The 13618-nt window shown below is 45.0% G+C and overlaps 1 protein-coding gene across 1 annotated transcript; it reads right to left on the bottom strand.

Moving 5' to 3' along the window:
- LOC102171800 (signal-regulatory protein beta-1) lies at window positions 282-10461 on the bottom strand. The gene is made up of 5 exons (XM_005688326.3): window positions 10147-10461; window positions 9043-9202; window positions 3091-3438; window positions 1036-1386; window positions 282-667 (listed from the first exon to the last, which is right to left on the bottom strand). The coding sequence occupies exons 2-5, from the start codon at window positions 9116-9118 to the stop codon at window positions 582-584; spliced, it is 861 nt and encodes a 286-aa protein (XP_005688383.2). The 5' UTR covers window positions 9119-9202; window positions 10147-10461; the 3' UTR covers window positions 282-581.

Genomic DNA, 13618 nt, shown 5'->3' with positions numbered 1-13618 from the left:
CTCCTTTGTTTTCTTTGGAGAGGGGAGGGTCATTAAACTAATGTATTAAGTTCCTCCTTCTTGTAAGAAAAGGTTCTCCACTAATATAAAGCATGCTGAAGAGAGCCCAGACCAACCTCACCTCTACCCCCTACTGTCTGTATTCCTGAATCTCCTTGAGTTTCAGTTTACTCATCTGTGCAGTGAGGACAGGCATTGTTATGCTCAAGTTGCTATGCAGGTAACTATAATAATATAGGGAAAGTGTTTGGGATATAGTAGATGCCCAATAAACAGTAATGTTTTCATATCACCAATTTAATCATTCCTTGGGCCGGGTATTGCTCAGAGGTCATAATAAAATAGAAAAACAAAATACAGTAAGACTTTAGAAACAGAAAAAACTGATTGGAAATTGTACTTCAGTGCTCCGTGGATGCTCTTTATCAGCTGGCATCCTTTAGGACGGTACTGACTTTAGCAAACAGCCTTAAGGAGAGGTTTTCTCTCCTATCATTGGAGGTCCAGAGGTGGGGTTGGAATCAGGAGCAATACGGATATTCAATGTTGTCAACCCACATTCTTTACATTTTTGCACTTCTCTAGAGTAGATTTTTATTCAGGTTGGTTCCCCTCATGGCCAAAAAATGTCTGACTGGAGTATCCGGGACAAAATTATTTCTTGTTCCTAGCCAACAGGGGAGAAAATTGTATTAGTTTCCTAGATTTCTCTTATGGACACAAACTGACTTAAGTCAGTCTCATCTGAGTCAACTGCCAGTAGGGGTGAAACTACCTTAATTGGTTTAGCCTAGCTATTGAGGGTGGGTTGAATGCTGGAATGTTAAACAAAACATCTCTCATCACTCATCAACCTTTCTAACTCTCAGAGTCTCCTCCCACAAAAAACTTAAATCACAGGTTTCTGAGAGAATGACAAGATCAAGTGTACACTGTACCTTTGACAATATCTAGCAGAATGTAGTTGTTCAATGACTAGAGGACATTATTACTGTCACAATATCACAGGACAGAAGGTGGAAGAGTCAAACTCACCAGTAACAGTCACCTTGGTGCCCCGACCTGACTGGTACTCTATGTCAGGTTTGCCCTCTTTGAACTTCACACAGAAGTACGTGCCGGCATCTTTAAGAGAGATTTCACTGATGCGAATGGAAAAGTCTTTGTTGCCAGCTTTGGCCATGTTTCCAATTTGGTTTACTCTGGGAAAGAGACCCCTTTGAAAATTGTAAATTAATTCACGATTTGGTCCAGTCCCCTTGAACCATAAGACAGGTCCATTTGGAAATGAATCTGGTACGCTGCAACTCAAAGTGAGTGTTTCCCCAGGTGACACAGTCTGTGATAGCTCAGCTTGCTGCACCTTGAACATCTCCTGTGTGATTCCTGAAAAGAAACTCAAAATCATCTCCCATTTCCTCTGCTCTGACCTAGGCAGGATTAAGAAAGCTGGATCCAGATCAAGGTTGGGCCTCAATCATTCATCATTTTAGTGATATGTATGAGTACCCACACACTGAGTTTAGTGTGGCCACTGCAAGTACAGGCAGCTCTTTCCCCAAGTGCTAACAGAGGGGAGTCAATTCAGAGGACTAGATGAATCACCTCCCCAATTTCATTCCTCAGCCCCTAAGAAAAGGAAAGGAAGATGGATAGGGAGGGCTGTGTTTGTGAATGGGTAATGTTCATAGAAATAAATCTTCTTCTTATCTAAATGCCAAAAATTGCTCAATACACTTGGAGATGGATCCAAGTCTCCTCTGCCCACCCCACACGTCCAGAGAACTTGGCATTGGCCTTTACCTCTCCTCTGAAGGGTAATCAGTCACTGATTTGCAGAGACTTTCATGCTGAGGAGTGTAGAGAAAGAGGAAGTAAAGAAATCAGAAACATAAAAATCAGGTGGGCATATATTCTTGAAGGCAGAGTGTGAGTCTTTTACTTATCTCCTCAAGAGGGACTTCCCTGGTGGCTCAGACGGTAAAGCACCTGCCTACAATGTGGGAGACCTGGGTTCGATCCCTAGGTCAGGAAGATCCCCTGGAGAAGGAAATGGCAACCCATTCCAGTACTTTTGTCTGGAGAATCCCATGGATGGAGGAGCCTGATGGGCTACAGTCCACGGGGTCGCAAAGAGTCAGACACGACTAAGAGACTTCACTTTCACTTTCAAGAGGGAAGAGGGGGACAGTTGATTCTACTCAACAAAAAGAGAGAAGAGCCTCAAGGGATTGCATCAATTTTGAGGGTCCACCACTGACCCCTAATTCCCACTACCACCAACCTTACTACCCCACATGATATCAGGTCCTGATAATAATCTCTCCTTTCAAGTTATCAAAGCATCAAATCATAGATGGCCTAAGATGTCAGCAGGGAGACAAGGGAACTCTTGAAGCCAGGAGAGAATGGCAGGTAAGCTATCTATACCCATATTTTTCAAGTTGAAATCAATGTGTGAATTTTCCATGGCCAGTTAGATGCCATGGAATGCGGCTGAACTTAAGGAAAACGTTACTGGAGAAGACAAGTTTTCCCAGCAGAACAGAGGATACCCTAATCTCATTGTATTTCATGAAACTAATTCGGAGTGGCAAGGAGTAAGAAGCACTGGCTGTCCTCTGAGAATAAAAGGACAACAGAGCTTGGAGTGCAATGCTCAGGGCAGATTCTCAGGGTAAGGTCAAGTGCTAGGAGAGTGACTCAGCCTCTCTAGGAGGCCTTTTCTAAACAAGCCTCCAAACTCTGTTTTCTAACTTCTGGGACATGTTCATAAAGTGTTCATAGAGTGCGCACATGTCGTGCATTTTACCTACACAACATCTATCCAACGGGGAATGTCCATTGTCCTTAATTTGGTTTCCGGTGGCCATTAAAGAAGAGCATAGCCTGTCAACTCAGCCTGATTCAATATTGGGCATAGGATGCCAGAAGGATCAGAAGGGCCATCTGCAAAATCCCAGCCTATAGGGCAGATTGTGAGTGAAGGGGTACAGTATCCAGTGTAGAGTAATGATTTGGTACAAGTTGAAGATTTTTAAAAACATATCTTAAAAATCAGGAAGACAGAATTTGTCAAACTGTACTTACCATTCACAGACACATAGGTGCCTGGGCCAGCTATATATGCCATGTCAGGATGCCCTATTGTTAACTTCACACAGTAGTACATGCCAGCATCCTTAGGCGACACATCACTGATGCGGATGGAATAGTCTGTTTGGTTGGCCATTGGATTTACCACTTGGGATACTCGGGGGAACTGGCGTCCGTTGAAACTGTAGATTAATTTTCGTCCTAGCCTAGTGTCCTTGAACCACAAGACAGGCCCTGCTGGAGATGGTGCAGGAATGTTGCAGCCCAAGGTTATGACATCTCCAACCTTGGCTGACACTGAACTCTCAGGCTGGTTCACCTGGAAATCTTCAACTGAAGTTCCTAGAAAGAAACTGTGTGTCATTTCTCATATTCCTTGTCTTGGTGCAAAATGCTCTGAGGGTCTGGTTCTAGATCAAGGTGGGGGTCTGACTGCACACTCTTAAGCAACATGTACTGGCACTAAAGTATACAAATCGCAAATTTGATTGCCATGTGAGATGAGGAGAAGAGGACCAGCATATAGAAAGGAAAATGGAACTTTCTTTCTCCATCAAGATATAAGAATAGCCTGGAGCATGTGTGTGTGTGTTAGTCACTCAGTTGTGTCCGAGACTTTGTGACTCCAGGGACTGCAGCCCACCAGGCTCCTCTGTCCATGGGATTCTCCAGGCAAGAACACTGGAGTGGGTTGCCATGCCCTCCTCCAGGGGATCTTCCCAAATCAAGAACCTGCATCTTCTGCAATTCCTCATTGCAAGCAGATTCTTTACCAGCAGAGCCTTTAGGGAAGCCCCAGACTGGAGCATAGTCGGCACTAAATAAACATATCGTCAATGAACCCATGAATGGATTTACAGTAAATAAAAAATGTGAAATAAAAGTTGAGTCAGATTTTTCTCTCTGCTGAGAAATTTGTATGCAGATGAATAAGAAACAGTTAGAACCAGACATGGAACAATGGACTGGTTCAAAATTGGGAAAGGAGTATGACAAGGCTGTACATTGTCACCCTGCTTATTTAACTTCTACACAGAGTGCTGTGCTGTGCATAGTCACTCCATCGTGTCTGACTCTTTGCGATCCCGTGGACTGCAGCCCACCAGGCTCCTCTGTCCATGGGGATTCTCCAGGCAAGAATACTGGAGTGGGTTGCCATAGCTTCCTCCAGGGGATCTTCCAGACCTAGGGATTGAACCCAGGTCTCCTGCACTGCAGGCAGATTCTTTACTGACTGAGCCGCCAGGGAAGCCCTGTATGCAGAGCACATCACGCAAAATGCCAGGCTGGAAGACTCGCCAGCTGAATCAAGATTGCAGGGAGAAATATCAACCACTTCAGGGGCTTCCCTGGTGGCGCAGAGGTTAAAGCATCTGCCTGCAATGTGGGAGACCTGGGTTCGATCCCTGGGTTGGGAAGATCCCCTGGAGAAGGATCTTGCCTAGAGAATCCCATGGAAGGAGGAGTCTGGTGGGCTACAGTCCATGGGGTCACAAAGAGTCGGACGCGACTGAGTGACTTCACTCAGGTATGCAGAAGATACCACTCTAATGGCAGAAATTGAAAAGGAACTTAAGAGTCTCTCAATGAGAGTGAAAGTGACTGAACAACAACACTTAGTGGCTGAACAACAACCAGAATTAGAGATAAGGCCAAAAGCTAAGGTCATTGTGCTGATAACCAACATGCTATATACAGAGCGCAGTTTTCAAACGCAGGCATCTCCCTTTCTTCATGCGGAAGCCGAGGTGCCCAGATAGACACCGAGACTTGCATTCTCCATGAAATGTATATTTTCCTTAAGGGGTATAAAACTGGCTATTGCAATGTGAAAACAGCTCAGTTATTAAAATGTGTAATGTTTATGGATGCTCAACCCAATGCAACAAATTCTTAGTACTCAGTATTGCTCTTGTTGTGCGTTCTTGAGTATTATACAGGGAGCACTGACACTGAGTTCATGGAAGATACACAGAGTATATGTAAGATAAGTTCTACAAACTATGGAAGATTTTTCCTCTTGAATGATTTCTCAAGCCTAGCATATTTCTTTTCTATCTTTGAATAACAAATTACCACAAACTTATTGGCTTAAGAAACACCTATTCATCATTGTTTGGTTTATGTGAATCAGAAATTCCGGCACAGCCTAGTTTAGTTGTCATGCGTGGAAAGATGATGCAAAGACACAGGGAAAACACCATCTACAATTTCAAGAATGTTTGAGGCTACCAGAAGCTGAGAGAGGCCTGGAACACACTCTCCTGCATAATTTATAGTAGCTTTATTCACAATTTTCAAAACATGAAAACAAGAAGACCTTCATTTGGTGAATGGATAAAGAAAGTGTGGTAAATCCAGACAGTGGGATATTATTCAGCGCCGAAAAGAAACGAGCAGAGAAGCCCTGAAAGGATATGGAGGAACCTTAAATGTTTATTACTAATTTAAAGGATGAGCCCATATGCTGTAGAGGCTTCTCAGGTGGCGCTACTGGCAAAGAACCCGCCTGCCAGTGCAGGAGACATGAGAGATGTGGGTTCCATCCCCGGGTCGGGAAGATCCCCTGGTGAGGGCACGGCACCCCACTCCAGTACTCTTGCCTGGAGAATCCCATGGACAGAGGAGCCTGGTGGGCTACAGTCCATGGGGTCGCAAAGAGTTGGACACAACTGAAGGGACTTAGCATGCACTCGCTGCAGGATTCTAATTACATGACAGGAAACTATATGACATGCAAAACTTAGGCAATAAGAATATCAGTGCTTGACAGGGAGTAGGATGAAAACAGAGAAAAATAGGCAGAGCACAGATGATTGTAGGATGCGGAAACTGCCCTGTATAATACCATAAAGCTGGGGGATGCCTATCATACTACATTTACCCAAATCCATGGAATGTACAACACCAAGAGTGAACCATAAGGAAAACTCTGGACTTTGGCTGTTAATAATTTGTCATTGCAGGTGCCTCAGTTCTAACAAAATGATCCCTCTAGGGGAGGATGCTAAAAACAGAGAGGCAAGGATGCATGGGGGTGGGGAGTAGTATGGCAGATCCTTGTACCTTGTGGTTAGTTTTGCTGTGAACCTAAAACTGTCTTGAAATATAAAGTCTATTATTTTAAAAGTCATTGCCATACCGTGGGTCATCTAGACTTTATTCTACATAGTTTCGTGTTTTACATTTAGGTCTATGATCCATTTTTTTAATACTGCAACGTTTTATTTTTTGTTACCAGTGCACACTCGTATGATTCATTTTCAATTAATTTTTGTGAAAAGTCACTTTGTTCCTCTCCAGTAGTGTGTAGGCTATTCTGGATCTTCTGTTCCATCATATAAACTTCAGAATCAATCTGTCACTATCCATAAATTAACCTGCTTGCTTTTAATTGGGATTGCATTTAATATATAGATCAAGTTGGGGAGAACTGATACCTTGACAATATTTATCTTACTAGCTATAAACATGTAATACATATTTATATATAATTAAATATACATATTCAGTTCTTTCTTCTTTGATGTTTTTGATCAATTTTGTAGCTTGCTTCACACAGCTCTTGATACAAATTAGGTTTATACCTAAGTGATAGACTTTATTTTCTTGGGCTCCAAAATCACTGCAGATGGTGACTGCAGCCATGAAATTAAAGGACGCTTGTGCCTTGGAAGAAAAGCCATGACAAACCTCAGCAGTATATTAAAAAGCCGAGATGTTACTTTGCCGACAAAGTTCCATTTAGTTAAAGCTATGGTTTTTCCAGTAGCCATGTATGGAAGTGAGAGCTGCACTGTAAGCTGAATGCCAAAGAATTGATGCTTTTGAACTGTGGTGTTGAAGAAGACTCTTGAGAGTCCCTTGGACTGCAAGGAGATCCAACCAGGAAATCAGTCCTGAATATTCATTGGAAGGACTGATGCTAAAGCTGAAATTCCAATACTTTGGCCACCTGATGTGAAGAACTGACTCAGTGGAAAAGACCCTGATGCTGGGAAAGATTGAAGGCAAGAGAAGAAGGGGATGACAGAGAATGAGATGATTGGATGGCATCACTGACTCAATGGACATGAGTTTGAGCAAGCTCTGGGAGTTGGTGATGGACAGGGAAGCCTGGTGTGCTGCAGTCCATGGGGTTGCAAAGAGTCAGACGCGACTGAGAGACTGAACGGATCACCTTTCTTGGAGGTAATTTAAATGGTCACATGCTTGTTTCAGTATGTGCTGTGCTTAGTTGCTCAGTTGTGTCCGGTTCTTTGAGACTCCATGGTCTGTAGCCCACCAGGCTCTCAGTCCATGGAATTCTCCAAGCAAAAATACTGCAGTGGGTTGCCGTGCCCTCCTCCAGGGATCTTCCCAACCCAGGGGTCGAACCCAGATCTCCCATATTGCAGGCTGTGCCACCAGGGAGGCCCGTTTCAGTGCAGAAATGCAACTGATGTTGTGTGTTGATCTTGTTTCCTGCCATCTTGCTGAACTCAGTTCTGGGAGTTTTTTGATTGATTTGATTGATCATTTGTGGATTTTTAGTAGATTCTTTGGGATTTTTCTATGTAGAAACTCATGGTATGTGCAATTTTCTCTCTTCATTTCCAATCTGTATTCTTTCCTTCTTCCTCTCTCTCTCTCTCCACTTGTTGAATAAGAGTCGTGAGGATAGATATTTTTGCATTTTTCCTTATCTTGGAAAGACAACGTTGTCTTCCACCACTGAGTATAGTGATAGCTGTAGGGTTTTTGTGGATGTTATCAAGTTGAGGAAATTCCTCCCAATTTCTAGTTTGAGAGTTTTCATCATTAATAGGTGTTAGATCTGTCAAGTGCTTTTTCTGCCTCAATTAACATGATCATGCAATTTATTTCCTCTTTAATTTGATGTGATGGATTATAATGATTGATTTTCTCAGTACTGAAACTCAGATCTGACTTAGTCATAATATATAACATTATACACTGTTAAATCCTATTTGCCAATACGTTGTTGAGGAATTTTGTATTTAAGTTCATGACATATATTGGGCTATAGTTTTCTTTCTTATGTACAATCTTTATTTACTGTTGCTATCAAGGTAGTAATTTCCTCATAAAATGAGTTGGGAAGTGTGGCTTCTTTTTCTAATTTTTGGAAGAGATTGTATAAAATTGGTGTGAATTCTTGTGTAGATGTCGGTTAAAATTCTTCAGTGGGTGTGGAGTGCCTCACATATTTCACTCCCTTAAGATTCAAGCCGTCCCACCTCTTCCTCACTCTCAGATAATGGTCTGCTTCCTTCTTCATCTGATCTAAACCCCTCAAGCTATCTTCTGTGGCGATCAGGACTCAAAACTTCTACCAACATGGACCAACGTCCTTGGGGGAAAGACTCTACAAAATTGGTTTTTTTTTTTTTTTTTCCAGCAAATAGAGGCAGAACCACACAGTTAAGCTAGGGAGACTGCAGGGCTCAGCTTCCATCACTGCCCCAGAGAGACCTCTAGGGTGCGCTTCTGACCAACATTCTCTGAACACTCAGACCTCTGCAAAACTTTAACACTGATTATCTCCCGATGGGGGCATTGTGGATTCTTTTCTTGCTTTTATAATCTCATCTTTTCTAGGATGTTTTTCTTCACTTCAGTTCAGTTCAGTCCAGTCGCTCAGTCGTATCCGACTCTGTGCTGGTGACCAATGAAAAGACAGCCTTGTGTCCCCAGCGGCTGGGGGATGAGAGCTGTCGTGTTTGCTCTGTTCAGCCTGCCGATCATGGGGACAAGTCCTTTACCTGACCCGAAGGTGCGAAACAGACACAGTCACTGGGAGATTTTGTGTGCTGGAGGCCATTCAAGTCTAGATCTCTAAATTCTGCCTGTTTTACGATGGGCCAAGGAAATCCCTCCTCAAAGAAATTCTAAGGAAGCAGGTGGGGAGGAAATGGTAACCAGGCAGAGGGAGGTCCCACTCACCTGTGAGTTTCAGCAGCAGAGCCAGCAGGAGGGAGGGCAGACGTGGGCAGGATGGGAAATCAAGGACAGGCATCATTGTGGCCCTTGGAGCCTGCTCGGTGTCAGTGTGGTCCTGGAGAGGCCTGGACCTCTATGCTCTATGGAGAGAGGACAGTTCCCACTTCCATGATGTCAGAGGAACAGGATTGTGATGAGGGGAAAAACTGTGGGCCTGGGACACTTTTTTTTTTGAAATTATAAACTGGACAGACAAGGTTGCTACAAACAGATAAGTTGCTGCTGGAAACGTTCAGGGTTTCCAGAGCCAAGGGATACGACACCCGAAGCTTGTGCTCCTTCCTGTATCTCATCCCACCTTAGAGATTTTCCCTAATCCTACTGCTAAGTCGCTTCAGTCGTGTCCGACTCTGTGCGACCCCATAGACGGTGGCCCACCAGGCTCCTCCGTCCCTGGGATTCTCCAGGCAAGAACACTGGAGTGGGTTGCCATTTCCTCCCCCAGTGCATGAAAGTGAAAAGTGAAAGTGAAGTCGCTCAGTCATGTCCGACTCTTAGCAACCCCATGGACTGTAGCCCACCAGGCTCCTCCATCCGTGGGATTTTTCAGGCAAGAGTACTGGAGTGGGGTGCCATTGCCTTCTCTGTCAGCCCTTGCCTATCTAGCATCCTCAGAGATGTCGTCTGGGCCAGAGACTTCTGGAAGCTCATGATGGGCAGGTGGGTTAAAGCTCCAGCATGAGTTGAGTAGCAGGGCCTCCCTGGGCCGCGGAGCTACAGGAAGGAAGGTAGATCTCTGGCCTCATCCTCTTGGCTATATAGTTGAGCTTTATGAGAGACTCTTCCTCTTCACTCCAGAGGGGTCAAAGGTATAAAATGAGTCCTAGTCCAATGTCTGGTGTGGGCTCCTGGCTTTGCTGAGGATCCCTGCATATAATACAGGAAGTTGCCTCTTTTCTCCTCTTGCAGAGAAGTTATTTTTGATAACTTGACAGAAGGAAGTTGAGAGCTTTCGAGATGGTGATTGTTTGCACGTTACAGAATGGGGAAGGTAGAGGTCTGAGGAACATCCTCAAAGAGGTAAAGGCGACACACATAGAAACATACCTGGGACAGTGACGTCTGCCTCTCCTGTCTGCGCTGGGCCTGGGGCCAGCTCTGTGGTAAGGAAGTGGAGGGGCAGAAGAAAACACTCAGAAGTAGAGAGGAGCCATCATGTTCACCTGCTTCTCTCTCACCTCTGGAATGGGCTCAACCCCAGCTCAAGGGTTGTGTCCTGGGACCCTTGGCCCACTCTCAACTGGCGCCCCTTTACTCTCCAAGCATCCATAGTCAGGCACTGACTGCTTCCTTGTGATCCCTGCGTTGGCCTCAGGGACCGACTGGATGTCAAGGCCAGGAGAGGTGTTAAAAAAGCAGAATGCAGAGCAGGGCCCAAACATCCTCTATGAGATGACAAGACTCCCCCTCCCCTTGTGACACCTCCATTCTATCCCATTGTTCTGGAGTGATGAATTCCACACTGGGAAACCCATTAATGGACCCTGCTGAAGACTGGACAGCCTCTTATCTCTAGCCTCCATCACCCTATGCTTCCTTCCACCTCCAGCCATCTTCACACCTTCTATGGAGCTCTGAAGACTTCAGAGTGAGGGATTTTCAGTGGCATGATGGTCAAGAGCACTGGCTTTGGAACCAGATACATTTTAGGTTCAAATCTTGATTCCATTTCTTAGTAACTGAATCATCTTGATATACAAGTCATTATACAGACTTGTATATCCTTTGACCTGGAAATCTTCACTTTGCCCTTCTAACATTCAAGGCTGAGTTCATGATCTACACTCAGGCATTCCTTTCTCCTGCCCAACACTGTTCAGTATGTGGCATATAATTTATCCATTTGGTTAAACCAAGAAGAGACCCATGCTCTTCATCCTCACTCATCCACTTATATCTATTCCCTATCAGACCCTGTTAATTTAACCTCCTCCTGCTGCTGCTGCTGCTAAGACGCTTCAGTCGTGTCCGACTCTGTGTGACCTCATAGACGGCAGCCCACCAGGCTCCCCCGTCCCTGGGATTCTCCAGGCAAGAACACTGGAGTGGGTTGCCATTTCCTTCTCCTAAACATGTCTTAAATCTAGTTCTCTGTATCCACCGTTATCTTTTACATAAAGGAAAATGATTACCTCCTAATCAGGCTACTCCAGTTTCTCCTGCCCTGCCCTACAATCTTTTCCTCTTTCTTTATCGATGTCTTTCAGAACACAGATCTGATCATACACCTCTTTGGCATAAACACTTCTGTGGACTCTGATTGCTCTCGGTATAGTAAGGCAATTTAGTACGTAGTAGTATATACAAATAATTCGATTCATCCATGACTGGTGTGGCCCCTAGAAGACACAGGGTTTCCCTGCCTTTTCTGGTACCCAGCACAACCTCTTTGTCTCAGGTTGGTTTCCTTGGGAAATGGACTCTGAGGTGAAGATGAGCATGATATTTTCTCAAGAGGTACTTTTAGAATCAACTTCTGCGGAAGGGAGCGAGAGGAAGCAGGACCGGATAGAAGAAGTTGAGCTGCAACAAAATTCTAGTGAAGATATCAGCAGGGCTCCCATGGAGCTCTGTGCTAGGATGCTCCTTCAGGGTTGTCCTGAGCTTAGCGGAGAGCACTGGGCTTTCATGTCACCATGTTGATGAGTCAATGAATGCGGCGTGTGACCAGGCAAGACTTTGGGCAAGCTGGGTCTCCTCAGCTGATGCAGTCACAAGGAGGATGACAGGCAGGGGCCATCTCTGCAACCTGGTGCACAACAACATCCTCCGTGCCCTTGGGAACATCTTCCACCTGGGAGTCTGGACTCAGGACATGTATTAACTTCCCCACAATTAGGTCCTCAAAGCCACCTGATATCACCTGGGAAACTCAAAGTTCTCTGACCCTACTTGGCCTGACCTTGTTGTTGTTTATTCGCTAAGTTGTGTCCGACACTGCAGCTCCATGGACTGCAGCAGGCAAGGCTTCCCTGTCCTTCATTATCTCCCTGAGTTTGCTCAAATTCATGTCCATTGAGTCGGTGACGCCATCCAACCATCTCATCCTTTGTTGCCCCCTTCTCCTCTTGCCCTCAATCTTTCCCAGTGAGTCAGCTCTTCGCATCAGGTGGCCTGATCTGGATTTTACTAATTGGAAAAGTTCAGCATGAATGTCATAGAGGCCTGAGATGCAGCTTACTCTGGGATCTCTGAGTGCCTAGGTTAGCAGTGAGCTCTGGCAGAGGACAGAGGAAGCAAGAGAAGGGAACCGCAGACCTGTAAGATGATATAAAATGTGGGTATACTAACACAGAAACCTCCTCACCACGTGTTTCCTTACACTGTTTCCCAAAGGGATACAAGAAGACAAAATGTTATATTTTATTTAATAGGCTTTTCAAAAATAATTTTAGATTTATAGAAAAACTTAGATGATAAAACAGAGTTCCCATATACCCCTACACACAATTTCCTATTATTAGCGTCTTATATTAGTGTTGGAGAAGGCAACAGCAACCCACTCCAGTACTCTTACCTGGAAAATCCTATGGATGGAGGAGCCTGGTAGGCTGCAGTCCATGGGGTCGCGAAGTCGGACACGACAGAGCGACTTCACTTTCACTTTTCACTTTCATGCATTGGAGAAGGAAATGGCAACCCACTCCAGTGTTCTTGCCTGGAGAATCCCAGGGACAGGGGAGCCTGGTGGGCTGCCGTCTATGGGGTCGCACAGAGTCGGACACGACTGAAGCAACTTAGCAGCAGTAGCAGTGTATTAGTGTGGCGCATTTGTTGCAATTAATGATATTGGTACATTATCAGTAACTGAAGTCTACATTTGGTTTTTGTCTTAGCTCTGGCAGTTCTAACAAAACTGTTGAAAGGGGAATACATTCCCCCCCTACCCCATTAAAACCAGGAACGGGGATCCTGTGTACTCAGGAGGTAAAAAAGAACCTCAAAGTGTGGGGAGTTGGTGAACACAGGAACACACAAGACAGAATAACTCTTCAGTATAGGGATGCTGGTGTGTGGTTCATGGTCAAGTCCAAGGTGATGGACAAGAGAGAACCTGACCTGTTTTGTGCTGACTTTCTTCTCGTATTTGTGAGTCAGTCCCCAGAGGTCCTTCCCATGATCCCTGCCTAGGACCACGTATTGAGACCCAGCTCTGGGGACCTCAGGGGCATATGGGCAGGGAGTTCTCCATGGATGGGAGGGATCTGGAAAGTCATGGAAGGTTCCAACTGAGACATCCTAGGCTGGGCCCCTCAGGGAAGGAAGGAGGCAGCAGAGGATGAGGGTGGCACCTAGTAGGGAGGAAGGAAGGAGCTGGGGGAAACATGTTTATATTTAATTACCTGCTCTTCATTCAGGAATTGTTCTCTGCATGCCTCCTATGTGCCCAGGTGGGCTCCTCCTGGGATGCCTGTCCTGGCAGCCTTTGAGATAGGAGTCTGCCCCCTTAGCCTTCTTCCCAGGTCCTGATTCCTCTTCCCTAGCCTTTCCACTCTGATTTCTCAACTTTATTCTAAAT

The sequence above is a fragment of the Capra hircus genome, chromosome 13, assembly GCF_001704415.2.
Source record: "Capra hircus breed San Clemente chromosome 13, ASM170441v1, whole genome shotgun sequence".
NCBI lineage: Eukaryota > Metazoa > Chordata > Mammalia > Artiodactyla > Bovidae > Capra > Capra hircus.
Note: the sequence above shows the minus strand (reverse complement) of the source record. Positions and strands in the feature narration are given on the sequence as shown.

Coding starts and splice junctions, on each gene's coding strand:
- LOC102171800 (XM_005688326.3), bottom strand. CDS start 9,118: ATGATGCCTGTCCTTGATTTCCCATCCTGCCCACGTCTGCCCTCCCTC. Junction 3,439..9,042: donor TCTGCTGCTGAAACTCACAG/GTGAGTGGGACC, acceptor GTTTCTTTCTAG/GAACTTCAGTTGAAGATTTC. Junction 1,387..3,090: donor CACCTATGTGTCTGTGAATG/GTAAGTACAGTT, acceptor GTTTCTTTTCAG/GAATCACACAGGAGATGTTC.